This window comes from Zerene cesonia, chromosome 13, assembly GCF_012273895.1.
Source record: "Zerene cesonia ecotype Mississippi chromosome 13, Zerene_cesonia_1.1, whole genome shotgun sequence".
NCBI lineage: Eukaryota > Metazoa > Arthropoda > Insecta > Lepidoptera > Pieridae > Zerene > Zerene cesonia.
In genome coordinates this window covers 4,732,228-4,757,468 of record NC_052114.1, presented here as the reverse complement: position 1 = coordinate 4,757,468, position 25,241 = coordinate 4,732,228, and the positions used below count along the sequence as shown (strand labels likewise).

General features: G+C 30.5%; 1 protein-coding gene across 14 annotated transcripts in view; it reads right to left on the bottom strand.

Moving 5' to 3' along the window:
- Positions 1 to 25,241, bottom strand: part of LOC119831464 (cAMP-specific 3',5'-cyclic phosphodiesterase) — a 187,308-nt gene that overhangs the window by 85,232 nt on the left and 76,835 nt on the right. For 2 of the 14 annotated variants that reach the window (XM_038354811.1, XM_038354812.1), the window contains exon 1: positions 5,307 to 5,438. The exons of 6 other annotated variants lie outside the window; for them this stretch is intronic. Coding sequence is in view for 5 of the 8 variants with exons in the window: in XM_038354820.1 (XP_038210748.1) it covers positions 18,751 to 18,902 (152 nt within the window). In the remaining 3 variants the exon portion in view is untranslated. Of the gene's footprint in view, positions 1 to 5,306; positions 5,439 to 18,750; positions 18,989 to 20,408; positions 20,651 to 25,241 lie in introns of those variants that run through there. 6 more of the 14 variants (XM_038354820.1, XM_038354816.1, XM_038354819.1 and 3 more) reach the window with 6 other exon arrangements.

The following is a 25,241-nucleotide window of genomic DNA, read 5'->3' as shown; positions in this document are numbered from 1 at the left end:
TCCTACGTATTTCATGCGGATAACATTCTACACTTAAGTTTAAGGTCTGTTTTATAACTACTTCTAGTATTTACATTCACAAAATTATGGAATGTAATTTATTTATTTTTTTAGTTAAAGAATAAGCACTTAAGCACGAATAATTCTAACAAAGAATGATAACTGCATTCATCTTTCGTAACATTACTATCAAATTTATTTAATTTTATTCGTAATCTTTGAGTAATATAATTATTTCAATAATATTAGTGCTACTAAACCAGTTAAGGGAATCTTAAACACCTGCTTCATACTAAGCCCTTTTTATCAGAAAGTTAAACGCAACGTTCTTGAACTTTTTATCAGTGCCTTAACTGATACTTGTGTCGACATTCACTTTAAATATCAAAAACTTACTATCAATTCCTTCATGATCAGTAAAGTATTTTAATATTTTTTCCATTTCTATACTAAGGGTTACGTATACGATATACGTAACCCTTAGTTGTACACATTAAATCCATAAGATTTCATTTCAAATAAAGTACAAATTCTTAGTGACAAAGATATTTTGTAGTACCTGTATATATCGTATAATAAGAAATAGATTTATTTAATATAATATTATTAGTGCCGTCATTTCGAATCACAGTTTATTTTTCCATAAGGAACTGATAAATAATTAATAACGCATCTTAAAAATGTCGTATGCGTATTATAATGATTGAAGTCGACTATCTTTTTGAAACGGCAATGGAACTGAAGGTCGCCTGATAAGCGCTTCCCCCGTCCATGAACATTTGGAGAGGCGTAAGATTGGTTGCAGGTCTTACGACTCTCAGGTCTTACGTTTGGATTGGTGACTTTAAATTGGAAAGGGATTAAGAAAGGATTGCCGAGAAGAATAAAAAAAAGGACTGAGAAGACCTGTTAGGATCTCTATCTAGTCTGTTATTAATCGCATCGCATCACATCAAAATCATCGTATTGACCGAGTAACTTATTTTCCAAGTATCGGATGGAAGAGGATTTTTTGTTTTTCATTTATGATGGTGTTTTAAGTAATCCTAACAACTCTCTTCGTATTGTAGAAAACACGTTTAAAATTTATTTCATAAATATTTATTAATTAGTTAGCCAACAAGATACGATATTAAATTCACTCACTTAGACATAGAGAAATCCCTTATAGACTCACATCAATCGCAAAATCTTCTCAGACGTATTAACGTTGAACCTTGGCAATTACACGGATGACTCATTATAATTGTCAGTATGAAAATAATTCAATTCTAGAATCATATTGCGCATGATGAAATAAAAATGTACATCTAAAGAAAAAAATCGTTAATATTTTCATTAATATGAAAATTAAATACCGAAATAATACAGCCGGCTATCATGTAACACGATACAAATTAAAATAATAAAAATTTACATTTTGTGACATGAACATTTTCCTACACTTAACAGAGATTGCATATTATGTCTCTTTTAATATCTTGCGATGTAGCGAAAACACGGCGACGCGATATTTATTATGAATCCTTAATTAACACTGCATGTTCTTATGACTATTACAACGAAAAGCTGACTAAATATTTCTACAAATTATTTAAATGTAGCTTTATTTCCGATAGTCTCGAATTTTCTAAACAAATCTATTATCAAAATAACTTGAAATTCAATACGGTTTAAAACGGTATTCATTTACTACTTACTATACAATATCCATCAAATAATACAAAACTTTAAACAATAAATGGAAACAAAAGAATCTCTTTATACCTATCCGGTAAAAGGTATTTTATTACTTCTATAAAATTCGCACTTATAAAAGTATTCGAATTTTGACCGAATAATAAGTATAATATAAATTTTATGTATTAAGTGACTATATGATAAAATATGAAAGATAAAATAGGTAAGTATTATATGACCGTGTGAACATAAATTATAATTTTCAGTTATCATATATCGCTTGAACTTCACAGTCGTTGAGTGAGATTTCGGGCAGTATAGTATAATTCTTTAATACTTAAATATTTACGCAGCCGTGTAATTAAACATGGCTAGATGAAAGTATAATTCTATTTAACTTTGCTCTCGAGAAAACAAAATTATTTTATTTCGAATTACAAGGGTTCATTTCATTACCCATTTATATGGAAATAAAAAAACAGTGTAACCTATTGACTGAGTAGCTAGTCGATGCATATAATTTATTTCTTTATAATTGTATTCCACTTCAAGGATATGTCCCAGATACCTGTGCAACGCGAGTTAAGAATCAAGTTAATTGTACATAAACATAAATGGTTATTAGAATTTTTAATAATAGCTGTAATAATTGGTTTATTTAATGAGGTAGCATGGCATCCGTTATTGTTATAATTCCTTTATACAAGAAAGGTCTCCGTCATTCCTGGGGACTTCAAATTTTAAAAAAGGATCAAATGACAACAGTTTACTATCAAACATCAAAACCCATAGAGTTATCGTTGACAAAACCAAAAATCAGTCGAGTTCCCTACCTTGGTTCTTGTAACTTTGGTTTACAACTTTAATTGTATGAATATTTCATTATATATATGATGTATATATAAGTATAGAATGCATAATTCATAAATTATTACTAGCTTTACGAACAAAGATCAGTTCTACCTTCGATCCCGGCTTCCATTAAAAGTTGGGCTAACATCCTACACATCAAATTCAGATGGAATGTTTCACGTCAGAAAACCTCCTGGCTTTATTTCTGATTTTTGTTTTCCTCACCAGTTCGGTCTGAATATTGGAAATGTTCAGAGATAGAGATTTATTAATTAATTTATACACAGATACACCTATGTATGCACAACTACTTTTGTGTTTAATAGTTATCTAATGAAATAAAATGAACGCTATTTTTAATAAGATATAGAAAGGGAAATTTGATAATATCGCGGAACATCTAATATGTTATTATTGCGTGTATCTTTTAATCAACAACGTAGTTGTGTGGCAAAAATGAATTATATAATACATCCCTATACCTAATACATCCCTATACCTAATACATCCCTATACCTAATAATACATCCCTATACCTAATAATAATAAATGCGAATGAACTCTGTCTGTCCGACTGTACTTCGCGTCTGAACTACTTAACCGATCTGGTACAGAAATAGTTTGACACTAAAGGAATAATAGTAATAGTTTTTATTCTGAAAATCCAACAACTATGGGAAATATGCGGGAAAATCTTCGGGCTATCTATTTCTTTCTTTGACAAAAAAATAAATAAGATCTAAGTACGTTTAACACAATATCATAAAACTAAGGTTTGAATTCATTAGTAACTCTTTCACGGCTCAACGAGTACTTGGCTTATTTGAAATTTAGTACTATGATAGCTTATCCCGGATGAGAACATAGACAAACTTTTAATGGAAAAATTGTAGATTCTCTATGAGTTGTTGACAAACTTATACATCTAGGTGTTGGAGCTAGTTTTGTAATAAAAAGATTTGATTCATTTATCAAAAATAGGGATTAGATTATGTAGGATTATTATTACATAATCTTCTTTACAAATGATCATAACTCGAAACCTTGTCCGTATAGAAATAAGAAACATATTTTAATGGAATTGTTTAATTAATCTTTACTAAATAATACTCTAGTGGGAAGTTAAATTACTTATCTTGACGTGCTTAATCTCAATATTTTATAATATTGTTTAATTTTAATATTCCACGCAAGTCTTACAAAATCTTATTTTTTAGAACACTAACTATTAAACTGATGTTAAATAACTAAAGCGGCGCTATTTAAATAAATTGGTTTCTATTCGTTTATTTTTAATTTTGCCAATTCCCAGTGTTGTGCCAAAGCAAATTGAAATACACCTCATTGATATTAATGAATACTTGCAAATTATAACATTTCGTTGAACCGCGGTTAAATAGACCAAAAATTAAAATAAGACCGCAACAATAAAAGGTAATGTTTTTCCAGCGAGATTTCTCCAGATGAAGTACTGAGCAAGTTTCTAATTGGTATTTTCTAAGAGGATTGGGAAGACGAAAGCTGGAACGTTTTCTTGTGACGAAATTATATGAATTGTTACATTAATGAATGCAAACAAATGGTCGTAAGATTTAAAACTTCTTTCTAAAGATATATAAATATAATATTTTTCATATTTATTTAATCCGTTCTGCCATTGAACTTTGGTTACAACATTCAAATTGTATTTATTGCGTTCAAAACTCATTACATATTACAATATATTAAGCATGCACATAAATTATTATTATAAACGTGTTTGAACGATCATTAATTTTGACCTCGATGTTCATGAAATTGATCGACGGATGTTTTTTAACGAATAAGGTTCTGTTCAATGTTCATAAAGTAAAAATAATTGATGTTTGTGCTATTGTATATACTAATATATAGGTTACATAGAAATAATAATATTTTAGTAAAAACATGTATTAAATAGCTTATTTTCTGTTATTCCTATAAATCAAAATTTATTTTTGGTCGTTTATAATATAGTAGGTATGAAAGTCCAATAACTTACGAATTATTTCTAGCGCATTTGGCGTCCCAAAGTAATATAATCCAGGAGAGGTACGAAAACTTATGAAATGTGATGGATATTCAAATTGCCAACAGGATCAGAGTTGTCCCAAATCTCAAATCTGATTCTTATATAAATTGCTTCCAACGACAATTTTTTTCAAGATTTGTCTTCTTTGTATACAAACATTCTTCAAATCGTGTATCTGTTAGATATCTTTACGATGCAGTTGATAGCAATATATTAATCTTGATAAGTTGATCATGTTCTAGCTCATCTCAAGGCCAAAATCGATAAGGATAATTTAGTTGCTACTATAATGCTAAATCTAAAATGGAATACGGCGAAAATTCTGTTTCAAGTTCTTCTCTTTCATTTTGCTGTTGATGTCGCCTTATTAGTTATTATAAGATATTCTTTTTAGCAATGATATTCTCCATTAATTTTCATACATTATCTTGTTCTTTGACAGGAGTTAAAGCATTTATTTTTCTCTCCTGTAAGTTAAATTCCTCTTTGTTGTTGGAAATCGTGACAGAGCGTATCGTTAATGACGAACGTCTGTCAATATTACGTAAATATATCGTTAACAACAAAATACGTGAATTTTGATCATTATCCAAGTTTTAGAACAAACATTATGTAAATAAATTTATAATAAATAGTTTATTAACTATAGTGAATTTAGTTCGAGTTGATCAGATAGTATAATGGGTGATAACATAAATGTGTATGTTATGTTCTATTTGTTTACCTGTATTTAGTTAGGCTGAAGCGGACGCGGAAGCGGCGGCGGGCGGCGTGGAGCCGCGATCGCGTGTGGCCGCGCGTGCCAACCGAGTATAACTGCCGCGGCGGCGGACGCTCGCGCTTCGCCCGGCCTGCGCTTATCGGCAGCGCTACAATGCACTACCCAGTACCCAGATAACGATTCAAATCCCTTAAATTGCCCTCTAATTAAACGTATGTGATAGCTAACGCTTGGTTTCAGCCACCCAATCTTCACGCTATAAATAGTTTCCGTACCGACATACACCTTTGTAACTTTTCAAAGTTAACTTGCTAATTAAGATAACACTCTCTTGCCTAAAAGGTAAACTGGATTTACCCAAATTGGATCAATAATTCAAGAATCTCAGCCAAAGAGAACATTACAAGAACGTCTCGGAAACTTCACCAAACTAAATGTTTGTATTCCTTACAGATTGTCTCTTTACATATTATGAATAAACTTTTCCATATTATCATATTAAAAGTTGAATTTAAGTTAGTAAATAACTAACATTAATGGAATATTTGTTACTGAAATATAGCTTATATTTGGACTGGTGGTATGTAGCGTGTATCTGAAAAAATTTTAAAACTCCTGTGTATTTGGGGCGGTTTAATTAATAAAGTAATTAATCGTGAATATACTAGCTACGTAGTTTTAATTTCAATATGGATTTTAAGTATACGTTAATATAACTTTTCCTACATCAATCTGAAAACATGCTAATGGTATTTTTATATTTCCTTGTTATAATAAGTGTACCTATCTATACAAAATATTATTAAAACTAAAACTTTTTGTAATAAAAAGAGAGAACTAACCAAGAGAGAAGCCTCTCTTTCAGACAGAGACTGGTTAAGAAAATAATGTTGAAAAATCGTCTTGTGATACCTATGTAGTATATGGCTATTTGGAAATATTTTATCTTACACCTAGAGAAAAGATAATAGGTTAACGTAAGGTATATAAATGGAAAATACAATAAAAATAGATGATTAACTAATTGTTTTATCGACTTAATTACAATTTACACATTTCAATTAAATATTCTAGAATATTTTACGAAGTATCCTCGCATTTCACATGCCACTGACAAATTACCAATTATCTCAGATCGAAACTGGGCTCTTGACATTATCACTGTTTGAAAACATAGAAAGATTATAATATTTTACCGGACAGGTTAGCTACATGATTTTTAATGGATTTTATTGTATCGATGGTTTGTTACTTGAGGCCTCATAAATATCCTTTAAAATGAAGCAGTAGAAGCCGACAGACAAAGTTGAGTTTCATTCAGAACAGCAAGAAAATCTTTGAAAGTAGAGCAATCTCGACTTAAGAAAATAAGTATTTCCAATGAATGTATACAAACTTACACTTTCCTTTGTTACCAAAACAATGTCTCTTTCATTTTGTGTGATTATAATAAAAACTCAATAAATGTAAAAGTTATGAGAGATTTAATTGATTACAGTAATTATCAACACAATAATTATATTATAGTAAAACTTCCTTTTCGTAACTTCTTATATACGTTTAAACGTTCGGTAACCGAAACCCTTCCATTATTTGATAAAACACAGAAATTAACTGTTTATTAACCGAATACAACGGTCGGAGGTTTCAGATAACGCAGAGAGATTAAATTATATCCCATTCGTAACATATCCTCAAAAAGGTTTATAAAGATTGTTGTATCGCGCAAGGGATAATATTATTTGCTTATATAACCTACGTGGTTTTATCTTTTATATTTTTATTTGAGTATTTTAAAATGAATGTTATGATAAACAACATAATTGATTGATATTAAATAAATTAAAAAAAAAAACACATTTGTAACAAGAAACATTGAAGCAGATTTGATAATGCCTAACCTATCCTACAATATTGAATATATTTAGAATAAGATTCATTTTATTTTCAAATAATTGATATTTCTACAAAAAGGAGGTACCACTCCAATTCCTTAAATTAAATGACAACAACTTCTATATACACTTGACACGTAAATTGGTTGAAATCCTAGTGAATTAGCGAGATATAAAAAAAGAAATAGTTAAATTTAAAACCTTCGTTTTTGGGAACGTCGGTGGAAAAACATTATTATTACGTTTGTATTTTTACATGTATGAATTCAGGCAATCATTTCCTCTATAAAAGTAATCAAAATGTTGTTGAATAGCTGTACGACATACCTACGTACATAATATATTATGTTGTTTAGTTTGCAAATATTCCGAAGCTCGAGGGCATTTTGCTGATCAGGATTTCACAGTGAAAACACACAAAAATGTAACGCTTATTTGCTATAGAATAATTATCTTGTGTAAACAAAAAGCTTTAATTATGATATCTGGAATGTCTCTCTTTCTGGTATATAATAATGAAACTTATGAAAGACAATACTTAAAAACCCGTCTTAATAGCGTTTTAGCAATTGGCCGACTTATTTATAGTCGTGAAAAGTTAATGGTGTTTTATATATTAATTCAGATCGACATTAGTTTCACTGAATTTGTATAAATCTCATCTATGACGTTTTTGGGATTTCGAAGTATGTTACATAACTATAGTGTAATATTAGTAATGGTAAAATTAAATTATATTAAAATTATAAGAAGTTTTTTTTTAATTTAGAATACAATAGGTATCCTAAATTAAAAAAAACGTTATAAAATGCATTATAAAAATGGCTGTTAAAAATGTAGTACTGAAATATTTAAGGCAATCAACATGTACTGTAATTTTATTAACCAAGAACGGTAAAACAAATGAAGCTACAGCACGGATGAGACAATAATTGCAATGCAAGAAAATACACATTTTGTATTCAATAAATTTGCATACTGAAATGTATAAACATAGCTATAAGAATGGAAAATGGGTTAATAAAACAAAATGTTCACGTTTAGACTGATTGCGGCAGATATGCAAATTGCTATGTGAATATCGTATATAACGTGGCTTTCAGCCTTCCTTTGGTCAGTCAATATATACTAATGTAGTTATATGGAGGGAACGTAAATGTAGGGATAGAGTATTACTGGCTTTAAGCTTGGATAGAAGCTTACATCAGTGTATACGTATCGATCAATGTCTATGTCTATGACCGTTATATTATCCTAATGAACATTATTGTGTGAGTTAATTTGGATACGAATTGGGCTAGCTCGCGACAGGGAAAGTGCCAATACTCCACAGAAGACCGGTATGAAATAGCAGCATGCATTAAATAGTAGCGTTTGGTGAGTGGCAGAGCCGGAGGCCTATATGCTATTCCTAACGTTTTCCAGTCTATTCCTTGATTCCCATTAGCAATCCTTTATTTAAACTTTACGCCTTAAAAGCGGACTACTCTGTGATTGCGATGACAGCGTGAGGCTTACCATTGGTTCGCCTGATGGACCAAATCGACAGACACTGTGACATGATAACACAAAAGAATTAAAAAAAAAAAGATAGATATATATTTGATACTAGACGCTCGTCCCAAGCATTTAATCGGGATAAAAAGTACCTAATCGGGATGATAATATCTTTTCACCCAAATCAGCTCATACTCTGTCTGTATACTAAATTACATCAAAATCCGTTCTGTAGTTTCAGCGTGATTGACGGGCAAATATGCAAACAAACAAATATTCATATTTATAATATTAGTGTGATAACTAATGTTACTACGTTACAAAATACAACTATTGGAATGTTACAGCTATAAAAACATTGAACAAGTGTAAATATGACTGAAGTGAACGCATAAATAAGGTTCGAGCGATTGTTTATAACCTCTATATAATTAATAGAGTGATGATATATGACGTACTAAATAAAATATTGTATCGCAAATGCTTGTCTTATTTTTGTTTTCAAGGATATATTTTATAGGTACTGGGAAGGATATTAATGATACTCAATTAATATCCGATTTAGCTGGCTAATTGGGATTTAAAGACTCAATAATTTCGGCATAAATCATTCATGTATCAATTTTTAAAAGCATATTTCTGTTTTAAAATTAGTGACATTATTTTTACGAATAATATTGATGATGATGTATGTGTCTCCAAGATTGTTACTGAAAATTACTGAAAGGTTTTACTGTTTGCACAATATTAATATGTTAGATTTTCTAGTTATCACACAATATCGTTTTATATACATATATTGAGTAGATACAAAAGTAGGTGTGTAACACCTATCCATAAACGCTTAATAAATTGCCAATAAAAGCTTACAAGCGTTTATGACTGCGGCGCTATAAATGCGGAGTATATCGTAGTATGTACCTAAATATTATGATAGAGAGAGTTATTAAAATTGCACATCTTCCTGTTTTAATAATTTGTTATTTTTCTTTTTATAACCAGAACAGATTTACTGAAACATTCTCATATTTCGTTACCAAACTTGTAAAGAGAAAAGAGAACCGTAGTATTATAATATTATTAATTTTTATCCCGTCATGAGGTAGATAATATACTAACAGTCTTATTCATAAAAATAGCATAGCGAGGGTTTTAAACGTACTTGAGTTAAACTGAAAATATATAAATATATAAATGTAAAATGCTTTTCTTATAAATAAAGAGTACGTATGTCAACGTACTATAGGAAAACTTTAAATGTGCTATAACTTTTTATGAATAAGACCGTAAATATGTCTATATTTAGATAAATTGTGTTACAAAACAGTCTTCCCAGAATATAGATAGATATATATTCAGAAAGTGCGGTTTAACTAAGACGTTAATGCGATGCGAACTCTCTTATAATTTTACACAGCTTCATACTCACTCTCATAAATTTCCATTAGAATATCAAAACTGAAAAGTATATCTCGCTGAAATTAAACTGTTTAGCTTAGATTTAATAGGTTTCTATTATTTCGACAGTGTTTTTTAAATTTAATATTTAAATCGTTTATTGGAGGAGGCCTATGGCAAACAGTGGGCGTCCTGTAAGGCTGTATCGACGACATCGTTTATGTATCATCAATTTATTACGAATGTGACTAATTTTACTTTTCAAAACGACTGAAACAAATGGTGTAGACTTGTTGTAAAATGTATTTAGAAATTTCGAGAAAACAGTTTTGATAAGCTGCGAATTACGTAGCATGTCGGGATATGTAAACCCGTCAGGCATAACAAAGTTTGATAAAGCGCACCCCCGCACACTAAACCTACATAAACTCTGCGCTGAAATTTAAGAGTTTGCGGTGCCTGAATCCAACTCAGTGGTGCTAATTTTTTATTCTTTTACTGAACCAAGCGCTTCAATTACGTAAACTCAACGATTTAACTAAGGTTTGATTAGATAGAAGCATGCGAATACTATAACTGCGTTTCGTGCGACGAGTGGGGGATTTGTTGGCGCATTCCTCATCTATCCTCCTTTTATCCTTTCTATTAAAAGAGGGCAACGCATTTGCAGTAGGCTCACCACTGCAAATATTCATGGGCGGTAATGATCGTCGGTATTGGGCGACCCTTCAGCTCTGCATCCCGCTAAAATTTGAAAACATAAAAGTTTTATATATACGCTGCATACATATGTATATATGTATTCTATACAGATGTATCTTCATCACCATGTTTTGCCCTATTAAATTAATTTTTAAATTACAAGGGTGAATCATTTCAAAGAGGTAATTTCTTCATTTTGAAAAATGACATCAAGAAATTTGAAAAGAAAATATCCCTACATTGTCTTCGCCTGTATTTTAAAGAAGATGGCTTTCTCTTGTTATTGATTATATTCAATAGAATTTCATCAATCATAATAAGATGCTCACTGCTAAAATGTTAGCCCCTACGCATGATGAGCGTGGCTTTTGTAATCCATAACTTTAGTAAAAATTAACGTCAACAGCAAAATAGAGTTTCGTTTGAGATTTACTAACATCATTCTATGTAGATTTAATGTTATTATCATATAACATTACTTTCTTATAGAGTTGCAGTATTAGTTATTTATTCATTTTAATTTGAACTAGCAGTCCGCCCCGGCTTTGCCCGTGGCACATATATAGTCTTTAGCCTTCCTCAATAAATGGGCTATCTAACACTGAAAGAATTTTTCAAATCGGCCCAGTAGTTCCTGAGATGAGTGCGTTCAAACAAACAAACAAATTGTTTCGCTTTATAATATTAGTATAGATAGTATAGATTTGTATATAATATAGAAATATCAATAAAGTATAAGTTCAAACAATTTCAACAATACTTCACATTATTAGTTGATAAAGACTTGTTTGTTGTTTCTTAGTTTTCCATGTTAACTTTTATATTAATACAAAACTAAGTTCGTTGATATTGAAATTGATAAAACGTAATACCGATTATTATTGCTGCTTATTTGATAGCAACGAGAATCTTCCAAACGAATTAACTTTAAAATAGGTTTATAATGAATCGAACCTTATAACAAGTAGGTACTCGATAGTTAATAATCGTGCTCATTATCATAAAAAAATACAGTGTATTACTAAAATGCTTCTCAAAAATAGTATTTAGTTATGTACCTATTACCGTGGCATTTTATTATCTTACAATAATAACAGATTTCATAATACTTTCTTAAATAAGCTTCACACAAATTTTCATGCTTTATTTGGCTTGAACCTAGAGTGAGGGAATTTTCATTTTGTTCCCAAAAAAACAACTATTCTATATATTTATTTGTGTGTTACCTGTCTCAATCAATCTAAAAGCTTACTACTAGATTTAGAATATGAGAAATTACATTCACCATTAGCATGGAATGTCAAATTTAATTTCTTTGTCTTATCAAATTATTTGATTGAGTAATATTACATTTGCTTTCATATTGATTTACATGACCCCAACATATGAAAGCACGCAAGCAACTGCTGTTTTCTCGTGCTGTATTTCTCAATACCTTTTTTTTATTTTCGTCCATATACAGGAGAGCAAGAAATAATAGAACTTATCGCAATATACCAAGAAGACACAATCATGAAAATATGAAAACAAAGTACAATTGTATTTTATTTTTGACCTAATGTTTTAGAAAGAACAATTACATTCGCCTAGTCCTGCTAAGTGATGAGAATTCTAGATATAACTAAGTCTATTAGTTCGTTGTTAGTAAGGTATAACGTATTGTAGAGTCATTAAGGTAGACGACGAACCCAATTACCTAAGGATTCTCAGAGCCTTTTTGAAACAAAGGTTCGATAATAGCTATCAGTGTATTAGGACTTTTCGGTGTATCCAAGAATAATGATAAGTTTAGGGTATATATCTTTTGAATCGTTACACTATCACTGGGATTCATGTGAATGAAGATATCAAAATTTTAATAAATTTTGGTCTTTAATATGCACATAGGTGATTCTCTTCAAAGCTGGAGATAACAAAGCAATAGGAACCGAATCCGAATAGGAACCTATTCGGATTGACTCTGTATATATCATTACGAGTTCTATTTTCGAACAATTTTATGTAGAATCTATTTTCCAAATGATTCCTTGCTACAGACTCGTAATACTGACTAAAATTTATATTACCTGGTGGCGTTATTAAATTTTCTTTTTTAATCAGTGTACCACCGTTATTTAATAACAATCCAAACGAAGTTCTAATTTTTTAACATATTAGTAAAGAGATTTCTATCAAACAGCAATGAACAGTACATAAAGTTAAAATTAATACGAATGGAATGATTGTTTTAAAGCGTCATCGTATTCCAGTTCTGCATTATTCAAAACAAGTTAAGGTATAGTTATGTTAAGTTATAAAAAGTATTGTATATAATATGTTTCGTGAATAAAAACAAAATTGCAACAACCTTTTGTACTATATCTAATGCCTTTGAAGAAAATGTACAATGAGAAACGGCGATAATGATGGGTAATTGCTTTACCAAAACTCGCGAATTTGTAAGAAAAAGACTGAAATTCTTATAACAAAAACATAAACGAAAGCTAATTCTCATTATTTAACGAGAAAAATAGATTATATCTACTAAATACTTAGTACGGGCAACCCCAAGTAAAGAGGAACCGATTAATTCCCTACTTCAATTCGATCATTAAACTTACTCTATTACAAACATTTTCTACTTTAATGGCTATCACGAAACGGGATATCGGACTATCACTGTGTTTGGAATTTTTATGTGGTTACCTATAAGGCTGGGTTTCAATGAGAATACTTGATAAAATTCAAAGTAATTTACGTTTTTTATCTAAATTAATACGTTTTTAAACCCCCGATGCAAAAACAATGTAATAAGTTTGAATATGTCTGTGTGTATGGATGGTTGAACTGATTTTGACCTTGCTTTTTTATATTTGAACGGTTAATTAGCCGTGAGTATCTTAGAATTTTTTTATGAAAAAACGGCCATAGCAAGCATAGAAGATACTCTTTCTGAATGGACTATAATTTTCATTTAACAAATCAAAAAGATTACCACAAATTTATTTAACAAGCTCATTCGTACACATCTTATCGCTAATGCTGTGACGTTACTACAAAAGCTCGCTTCAATTTGAATTTCCTTGGGAGAAATAGGTCACGTTATTTATTATGTCAGAGTAAGTTAACGAGGTTAAAATGATGTGTAGAAATAATTATCTTGCTTTTGGTTTTTGTTTTCATTCGAAGTATTCGAAGTGGGTATATAAAATGAACAAGAATTACACGGAAAATGGAAGGTGCTTTAGGACTCCCCGCTTCATTCATAATTTTATAATTAATCATTACTTTTTAATCAATCTCTTGGATAGTGCAATTTATTTAAACAGAATCAAGTTATTTTATTGATTGATAATATCTTTGCGGCAAATATATTATTCTTGTGATTATTTAGTAGCTCTTCGCCTGCGATTTCACCTGCATAAGAAAAGGACAGTCTCGGGATTTCCCCACAGCGTTCCGATTCCCGTGGGATTTCCGCAATTAAAACTATCCTTTGTCAATTTTCAAGACACAATCTACCTCAGTTTCATAAAAATTAGTTCAGTGATCAATTACTTTAGATGCAAATCTTAGATCAATAGGTACAAGACTTAATTTGAGTTTTAACGGTACGGAATAAAATTCAATCAGTTTCAAAAGAAAGTAAATGTTTTTTGTAAGCTTCATTCGCTACGAGAAGATTTGTTTAAATCGTCCTAAGTGCTGTTTTACAAAATATAATTTATCTCGTTACCTGCATTAGTGCTGCCTTTTTTCAACCTACTGCATTGACCTAGGAAGTGCTTAACGATTAAAGATAACAAGGGTCAAATATGTAAAACATATACGTAATACTATGCTATAATGTGCAATGTATATGTGTGCTAAATCGTTCATATAAATAACATGCTTTCACGCTTAAGCTAGAGAACAGATTTTCATGAAATTTGGAACAGAGCGAAAACATGCGAAAGGACCCAACTTTATAAAGGAAACAAAATTCGATGCGAGAAGGAATGGAAATATGAGCAGATGTTACGCGATAATGTAAAGAGAAAGCGGGCGAAGCTGGGAGCGGAAAGTTACTTCTCAGTCCATTCTTTTATTCCTATCGTCAATTCTTTATTCTCTATATCGTCATTTCGTAAAAGCAGACAGCAAATTTAACGCTGGCAACGCCAGCCTTTTTTCTGCCTTTGCAAATGTTCACAGGCGATAGTAATCGCTTACCATAAGGCATACCACCGACTCGATTGCCCGCTCTATCATGAAAGAAATGTAATTTCAGATCGGACACGATCATTGTTCAACCCGTACTATATTCTTGTTCAAAATGATGAAAAATCGTGATTCCCAAAGTATCGAATACCGTTTTTTATGAACTTTCCTTCTAGTTTGGTTCTATCGATAAAGTGTTATAGGATCTATAAAGTGCCATAGGCTCTAATCTGGGAAATATTGTTGTTGGGATAAATAAGGCACTTTTATGTCAACAAAATATAATGATATATGTATACAGAAGAATAGTCTTAAACAAATTATTGCACTGATGTACTTTGTGATAAATAAAATAAAAAATACCTATTCAGATCATAAACTCATAACGCTTGTGATGTGTATTACTCAACAAAGCCTGAAAACGGATATACCATCCACCTAGTAGAAACTACAATTGAATTTTTCGCACAAAATTCATAAAATACACTTCACTTGTCGCTTTGTCCAAACCCACAATACGGCTTCCTAAAAATATGTGATACGAGCGATATTCCTGGCTATATCCGTGCGGGCAGCATGCCAAAGTGGCTGGGACGAGTGACACCTGAACACGGCACATACCTACGTATGTGCGGCGCATCACGAATTCCACTTACATATGACTAATGCGTCTTTAAGTCTTCCTCTTTACATATTACTAAAATCCGAACATACACTGAATATATTTTTGTGCCTACATGACTAAATGTGTAAGGTGATGGAGACAAATGCTCTGGATTAAAATACGTTAACTTGAGGTATTTAGGTCACAATTCTCGGTGGTCCCAATGCGTTTTCTTTGGGGAATAATTATTGAACAGATTGCTAGCACTCACCCGTGTATATGGTAAGTGAAAAAATGTGTTGTTTATTAACATATAAACGTACTTAAAACCTTAAGGAAAATAAATCCAAAAAATAAAACAACAATAAAACTAATATTCATAATAAGTACCTACCTCTCTACAATCATGCAAATAATAATAATGGTACTCTAAGGACGCCAAAAGCGACAAGACGACTCAATTTAAACTGATTGAATGTCGCGTTTTTTATTTACTGTTTGCGCAACGAAATTTGTATTTCCCAACATATTGTTTTGATCTTTACGAAAAAGCAATTAGATAAAATATTGATATTATATAATTTCGTATTCTGTAGTCAGTTTAAATCAATTTTAAACTATGTATAATTATAATTAGTATTTATAGATTTGTTTTTTATTGTAAATGTTAATTCGGTTTGGAACCTGAAACTTTAAGTGAGTCTGGAATGTACTTTATCTTTCATTAATTTGATGGGCTTTGTGTCCATAATTACATTTTTTATATTAATGCATTGTGTGTAAGAAAAATTGTTGATGCTTTTTATAAAGATGTAAGGCTATCTTTTGTCGTTAAATTATATTTAAAAGACAGATGATTTTACAACAACAACTTTTTCATTCTCTTCTAAGCTTTACTCGCAAAATGAAAAATATCTGATCAAATCAAGGTATTCAGATATAATAAAAAAAAGATTAAAATAAGGTAAGAGATTTCTTTTTTAATTTCATCTTTAAATCCGTTATAACAAACACGATATGGTGAACAATAATAACAATTCATTGTATTCTCTTACTGATCCGCAAGAAAGCGTTGGATTACAACGATGAGTCGATCCCCGTATATCTAATAAACATAAATCACTCGTATTGTCTGAAAGGTCAACGTGACGCTTCATCAGCCATATTGTGTAAAGGACCCAGATATAAATAGAATATCTCAAATTCTCAACGATAATCCTGAAGATTTAGAACTACGTTAATTTTATGACTGTAAGCTTAAACTAAATTATGTCATGTTGATATTGTGACATCAGTGTTGGAAAACATTGTAATGAAATTCAAGATTGTTTGCTGAAAATTCTGTTAGGCCGCACAATGAATTTTCATTATGTTAATTTCATTCAGTATTAAGACTTCACTCTATTATTTTCTTATTGACTTTCTCTATTATTCTTATAACGCGGTAAATAGGAATATTACAAAGGAAGTAAAAATGTTGTACATTTTCTTTAATTTTCAAATATGAGAACATTTGATCATATTTTTATCGTGTTCATGAATTATATATTCTTCACAGCCGTAGTTCTTAACTGGTATCAAGTACTTTATCTACTTTTAATCATAATTCAAGCTATGAAAATAATTTAAGTGAATATTTTGTATGATTGTTATCCGATTTATCGATTATTTCTTGAGGAAAATATTTGAGTGGAAAAAATAAACGGTGGACTTCTATTTACGTGTATAACAAAAAATAATCTAAATGAGAACTTAATGAAATAGAGTTGTTTAAAAACCTCAATCTACAAAGAACTCAATTATGTAGAAGGTACGTAAAATTCCCAAAAACGCTCCGAATAATAAACGTTAAATTATTATTCAGCACTGACTTGCATTTTAGATGGGACTTTCTACTAACTAATCATTATTTCAGGTTAAGTGAGTTATCATTAACTTATTTGCTTCTAAACATATAATCTTTTCTAAGCGCATCTTAATAAAATAAAGAATTAAAGATATATGTATACTATTTGTGTTAAATTATCTCCTAAAAGGATTGCGAACAAGGGGTCAGGGTCGCTTGGCTCAGAAGCTTTTACATTTGAATATTTTAGAGAGTAGTACCTGTTAATAAATTGTGAGTAAAAAGAAATCAATCAAAATATTAATAAGCACAATGAATTGCGAACGCCACTATAATCACAAGAAATCATAATTCTCAGTTAACAAGAGTGATATATATATAAAATTATTTTTACGATAAACGTTACAAACCAAATACAATTCCTTAATCCAACTGAAAAAACAAATAGCTTCAAAATTTGATTTAACATTTAGCCCAGAGCGGATTTTTCGAACATTAAAAGAGAACGTGGCTCGGAGAAATCAGTCCATCCATTGTACGAGTAGTATTTCATTCAATCCATAACAAAAATGTATAATTTACAAACATTAATCTATTCAATTAGACTTCTTCTTGATGTACTTTTACATTGTCATAACATAGTTTTACCTAGTATAGTATTATGTTATGTTTTACCATTATTTATCATCGATTCGGAAAACAGTTTCTCGGAGAAGAGTCCACAGGTGCACTTCTAAAGTGACTTCAATTTCACATATATGTATATTTTAATAATGATTCCAAAGAACTCGTATAATTAAAATTATTATAAAATAAAGTCCAAAAGCAAATAAGATAAGATATTATGAAAACATTGATTTGAACGAAATTGTTATTCAATGAGATTTCAAGTATCTGCACTGAAAAGCAGAAGTGATTGCCAATTAGAATCAACGTTTTACCTGTTGGGACTACCGTGCAAAGGTTTTACAAATTACTCACCTATTTTATTGCATTGATATATGCCTTTTTTCTATAAGCTATACCGTAATTATATTGTGCTATGCAGTAATTTCTTTGCTATTTTATTAAACATTTACCAATTGTTTTGTCATAAGTTGTGCTGTATGTATATAAATTAGTGTTATTGCATATCTATAAAAATATTAATTCATATTATAGTTCGATGTTAATAAAAATTTATGTAACACATTGCTTATTCATAGAAGCCTGGAGCACCTTTAACAAAAAAAAAGTTGTTTAAAATGTATTTATGTGTTTATCTGAGTATATTTTGTGAATTATTTTAGCGCCACCTCGTAGAAACTGGCATGAACGTTTACTTACCTAGTTTCCGAACCGACTACGGTCCAACCGCGCCTACGGCGAACGGCGCGGACTTCAGCTGTAACTAGGCGATCTCGCGTTTTCCTATGACGATTTGCGTTCGCTGAAAGGAGCCTACTAGCGCCCTCTTCCAATTCAGCTATAGGCAACATGTTTCAAAATCCTGTCCGTGTCAATTTCCCACGAAAACTTTAGATGTCGCTGTTCTTAAGTGTCACATTATTATCTATTAAAGTCACTACATCGAAAACGAAATAATTAGGTGAATGTGCGTTTATTATACTGAATTTTTAACCTATCTATTAAGATTATTTCACAGCAAATAGTTGTCGGCGCTACTATATATTCAATTTAATATGAGAAACCGTAGCAATAAGACGGATTGAAATCCCGCCTCGTAATCATTTTTTTCTATTCTTCAAAAATTTATCATTTATAGAACATATCAATGCTATAAAACTAAAAATGAAAGATCCATTTTAGATGTTAAATATTGATGTACATCGCAACCTCCAAACGGTAAATATTATGATTTTATATCTTTTCATATAATATAATATTCTAATTAAGCCCTACAGCGAACCGAAAACTTATTCCCTTTATAGACAACCGCAACATTAAACAATTCCTGATACAACGAATATAATTAATAAAATGAAATTATGTGTGTTTTTGGCATTGTTTGGCTCAATAAGCTACAAAAGAAATACTTTTGTGCTGAGATTAAAATATGTTTTGTTATTCGTGGAATTATTACTGCGATTATGTGGGCGACCCTGTCTGAAGCATTCATATTGTTTCTTTTAAATGTTAAAAATCGTTTCTGTTTATAATAGGGAAAAAACCATTAGTAAGTATATATTAGTAAATACTTTGTTTCAACTCTGCTTAAATTTTATCTCGTTGTTTGTTTGTCTTTACTAATAATTTCTTAATAAGACAATAATTCATTATTGTACATAAAACTTATTTCATTACTTGTAAATCAGAAACCGAGAAGCAGAAAGTTTTTATCCATCGCAAATTATGAGGTAACCTGCGTCTTCAAAATGTAATGCTTTGTTTTCCCGTATTTCAAGTTTTGCTTCAGAAAACAAGGCTTTCATTTCCAAAATTTCCGACTTTTTCACAGTTTTCTCATCATTTTGAATGTACATAACGATTCAGTATAACGTCTTTGTACCTATATGTATCAGATTCATTAATGTGAGTATTTTAAATTGCCCATATTCTGCAAGTTCATAAATCTACATCGGATTATTTATAACAATATACCTATATATTATAGAATAACCTTCATGTTAGATTTATTAGCATTAAATTTATAGTCTATAGGTACTAATCTATGTTATTATTTCATGTAGGTACAATATAAATAAAAGAAAACTCAAGAAGCCCCTATACTAGAAAACAAATTCATTCATTCGCAACTAGCAGGAAAGGCACTTAGAACTTTTACTATTGTATGTAAGTGGTTTAAAAAAAATCTAGTATTCCAATAACATTTTTGCGTTCTATAAAATTCTCATGTATTGAATACTTATTTATTATTCCGAACTATGTACATTAAAACTTTAGTAAAATTCTGCAATGAAAGAGTTGATTGTTATCAGAAACTTGCCTTTTTAATTTATTTTGATGAATGAATAGAAACTTACAAAACAAGGTCAATGTTATTCAAATATAATATACGCACACAAACCTAACCATTTTTATATTAAACCCATTTAACCGAATTATAATCACATAACACACTGCCAGTATATTTGCAATGCAAACGTAATCTGAATTTTTACACTTATTTTCACATGGAAGCGTCCTTTGATCATACTTTTCACAAATTAAACTTTCGATCGACGTTGTATTGAACAGTGCGGGAATGGAACTGCGCGTGAGTCTTGGCGCGTAAACCGCCCGCTCTAGCTTCACAAAAGTGATGACACGTATTCTTAAGAAAATATTCCGCAAAATTATAAAAAAATTGTCACCGATTACTCTCTGTCCTGATGATTTTACTCTTTAGGAATTTACAAACGCAATTTTATGCATGTTAAGACGGTGGTTTCCCACGAAAATTGAACATTGAGGTAATATTGTAAGCATTGAAAGGTTAGTATTTAGGTATATTTGTTTTATTTCTAAAAGTATTCAAGCTCTAAACAAATTTTTTAAGCTTAATACTAGATTTGGTTGATTGATAATATGTATCAAATAAATATGCACGTATATCATTTTAAATATAGTACTAAAAAAAAACAGAAGTGAATATTCACAAAATATATTAAATGGCAATGGTCATCAAAAAATAAGTGAACAATACCGTTAAAAATAGAACAAAACAGATTTAAGTAAAATGTTCGAATGGAATCCAAGAATAATTCTTTTAGTGAGAATGCATAAAGAGTGAACATATTTAAGAGAATCGTTTTTATAAATAGGCGTTAAGTCTATTCTTGTACTGGATAAGTTTAATACATCGTAAGATTTTATGAATATTGAAGATATTATTGTAATATTCTATGGCGCATGCGGCGCTGTTTACGCGCACCCATTGCCCAGAATAACTAGTGGCAGAGTTTCAAATATGTCACACTGTCCTAAAGCTCATATCAGCAGTTTCTCATAATGTCACAATGGTTAATTTTGCACCTGGAACTACATTCATTATTTATTAGCTAATTTGAAGACGCTCAATACGCAGCCGAAAGTTTGTATCGAGGACGCGCCTTTATAAATAAGCTGTTTTGAACGGAGATTATTTATATTTTTGCAATATATTTCAAGAACCGTTGCCAATGTATCAAATATTTGCCAAGAATTCTCATCAGTTTTTGTTGGACACTTAATGAGAAATCAACGTCTCGACGGGTGACGACAACATTTCAACTTTTGACAAACGAGCACGTGCGAAAACTAATTTTAGTCAACGAAGACTTCAAAAATAATATTTTCAATGATGATTTTCTTGAATAGCAGTCCCTTAAAATATTGATAGTACAAACTTACTTCAAAAAACTTTATATAAGAAACCAACAATTATACAATAAGAAACCAACGACTTATTCCACTGTTGCTGTTTTATAAAGTCCCATGAATATAAACTTACCTTTAAATTGTTATTACGTAAATACAAATGAAATAATAACATCTTATAAGCGATATCTAACCAATGTACTTTACTTTATTTCATCATATTTTAAAATTAAAATAAAAAAATTTAACAGCAGGGACGCTTTAAAGAGACTTGTTAAAAATAATCTATTTGTTACGTATAGTAATGGGTTTTGAGAAAATACTTTTTCAGGACAATAAAAAGAAAAGAGCCACACAAATGCCTTCGCTTTGCCTACAGTTTTATCTGCGTCCCGAGAGATTTACCACATTTTTAGATGTCGAATCGACTTAAGCTGTCAGAAAAATCTCTGTATCATTGGCAGGATAAATCCGCATACTTTAAGAATTCGTTTTTATACAACACCGCAGACACGAATAAACAATATAACATCTGCGATGCGAGACAAAGTTAAGTCGGCCAACCGTCCGGACTGACACGCAATACTAGAAGTAATTCCGCATTGAAAGAATTAGTAAAATAATGCCACTTAACTTTGGATGCGTCGCATGGGCCGTGATTTACGCAAGAGACAATTTTTTAACGATGTGATTTAGTCCCTAAAGTGTCTGTAGACATCTGGAAAACCTATCCTAGAAAGAATAGCGATACGGTAGTAAAAGAAATAAAATGCATTGATGTTTGCAAAAAGTGTCCTTGTAGCGATAAATACCATTTCAAAAACGTTCAACTTGAGTAAATTAATTTTTTATAATTCTAGTAGGTGTACTGACGAAATATCATATTGGTAACTAACATTATGACGACGAGAAGTCTATGTATATAGAGAAGAGATTTTCGTTAATTATGAGTACATTAGATATAATTTGTTCGTTGTTCCTTCGTTACACAAAATATGTAGGTATTAGGTTCAACCAGTCAAGTAAACTATGACATACCCAGGGTGGTTCAAGAGGGCAATTTTGTTACAACCTCACCGTGTAACCCGACTTGAAGATCAGGGTTGAAGGTAATAAAACATAATTTTTAAATAATTTTCAAAAATATATTTTTCGCTATCTATCTGAGTATTGCCTACTACAAAATAATAGAAGCAAGAAAACAATTGTCATGAGGCAATTAAAGGCACATTTGAAGCACCTAGTACGACATAGAATATTATTAAACGACCGACAATTTTGAAGTTTCTGATCGTATTCATGTTCTTTAAAATCGTAGAAATTACAAATTTTGCAGTTTGAGTATGTACCTTTTAGTAGATAGGTAGATTTAAGTAGGTAGGTAGGTAGGTTTGTAGGTGGCAGGAGAAAAAAAAATAGACGTTTATTTTCAAAACGAATGAACTATGTAAATATGTATAATTTCTCCAATTTAATAAAAATGCATTAGATCCGACAGCAAGTAACTACGTACACATTTTGACCTTCACCCCCTCTGAAAGCAAAGAACGCATGCTGAACATTGAAATGCATATATATGCATATTATACCATAGGCGTATTCCACATTTTTAAGCGACCAAAACTGGGACCAAAATAAATAAACAAGATAGGGAAATAAGTAAAATTCTGTACTAGGGATGTTAAAAAAAGCTTCTTTCTATTTGTCTGTATCTAGACTATGCCATACGTTAAAAATTCGCAATGGTATCTATAAACAATTTACATGCTTTAATTTCATCAATTGAGTTTAGTATTTATAATGAATGTATCATTTAATAATTTATATATGTATTTATTTAATTTTTTAAAGAGCAAGATGGAGCAGTAGTTTCATAAAACAGGCTGTTATTTTATTAAAATATGTAAATTTCTATCAATATTATGACAATATTTTTTCCAATTACTTAACAATTGAGAAAGTTGAGCCCCTCAAAAAAAAATCATTTCATTGTAAAATTCTCTATAATTTTATGTTAAATTTATATCAATAAGTAAATTTTCAACATAGCTTTCGGGTGGTTTATTGAAATGGAGCCCTTCTGTCGGAAAATTGATTCATTTATAACGAAGTGGAAGCAAATAATTTAGTTACTGTCTACACGTGTCCTGATGCACTGTGACGTAATACAATAATCCCGCTTTGAAACGGCTAATGGAATAAAATCTGAGCGCACTCGAATCCCATAACCGGGTGCGTGGTGTTAATTAAATGAAGTCATTTATTTATACTGCACATATCTAAGAGACAGTAACAGTTTCTTATTGATTACATTATAGAAAGAAGAAAAGACGTGACAGTTTGTTACGTCTACAGTACAGTATCTTTTAATAATTGAAACGATAAGAAGCTGGATTAATTGGGAGTTTAAGTTTATTTTTAAATCATACTGAATTGGCAATTTCAGAAAAGTGTTTAATTTAGTTTTTAAAAAATCCTTTTTTAAAAACTAAATACTTTTGCTTAAGAACTCCTAGCAACTATACACATGAACTATAAAATTAACGTTAAAAAAATCTGGATAGAAAAAAATTTTAAAACTATTTGGCGTAACCTCAGCATAGTATAAATATAATTTGAGAACGCATTCCGAATTAACTCCACGTACATTCATAAATTAGACTGAAAAGTTGTACGTCAGTATCTAATCTACATGTTGCACAGATGTATCATTTTTTATGATTTTGTGTGCATATTCCATATTATAACACAAATAAAAATGCGTAAATAAAATACCTCTATCAAAATCTATATCGAATTTCATTTTACATCACTTATCGTACTTGTGTGAATTCTATCAAATCATCTCATGAATTATCAAGTTCAAAGTAAATAAAGAAAAGCATAAAAAAGTGCTTTATAGTTGAGGCACGAAAGTTCAACTGTTTCAGTTTCTATTCAATGAAACAAACAGCGTTCCGTAGAATTACAAATTCAACGGCAAACAGTAATTGAAACGAAAGTGTTATTTCCGCGGATTTGATTGGACAATTTCCCATGCACTTATTGGCTGTTAAAGCTTAAACTATAAACAAGGAAAATTTATGTTTTGAAATTGTCATCTTGAAAATGGAATCCTATTTCAGAGGATACAATGAGGGGTTACAAAAAAACTAAGATCTTTGAGCGAAAATACCGCTAACAAAACATTGACCATTGAATTCGTTTCGACGTGAATACGTGATTAATTACTTCATTGGTTACATGGAAATAAATTCAGGACTATCATAATGTTGGAATATAACGAGAAATTATATTTTTTAATAACAAGAAATATTCATAGATAATTACATAGGATCGTTCTTAATTATTAAATCACTCAAATCAACATTAGATTAATAATAATATAATATTTAGGTCTACGTTTTAAGTCATCAGAAATGTCACTAATAAATCATTGCTTGAAGATTAATTTGATGTATTGCGGTAATAAATTATAAAGCATCTGTTTCAGACATTTCGGATCGCAACTACAATAT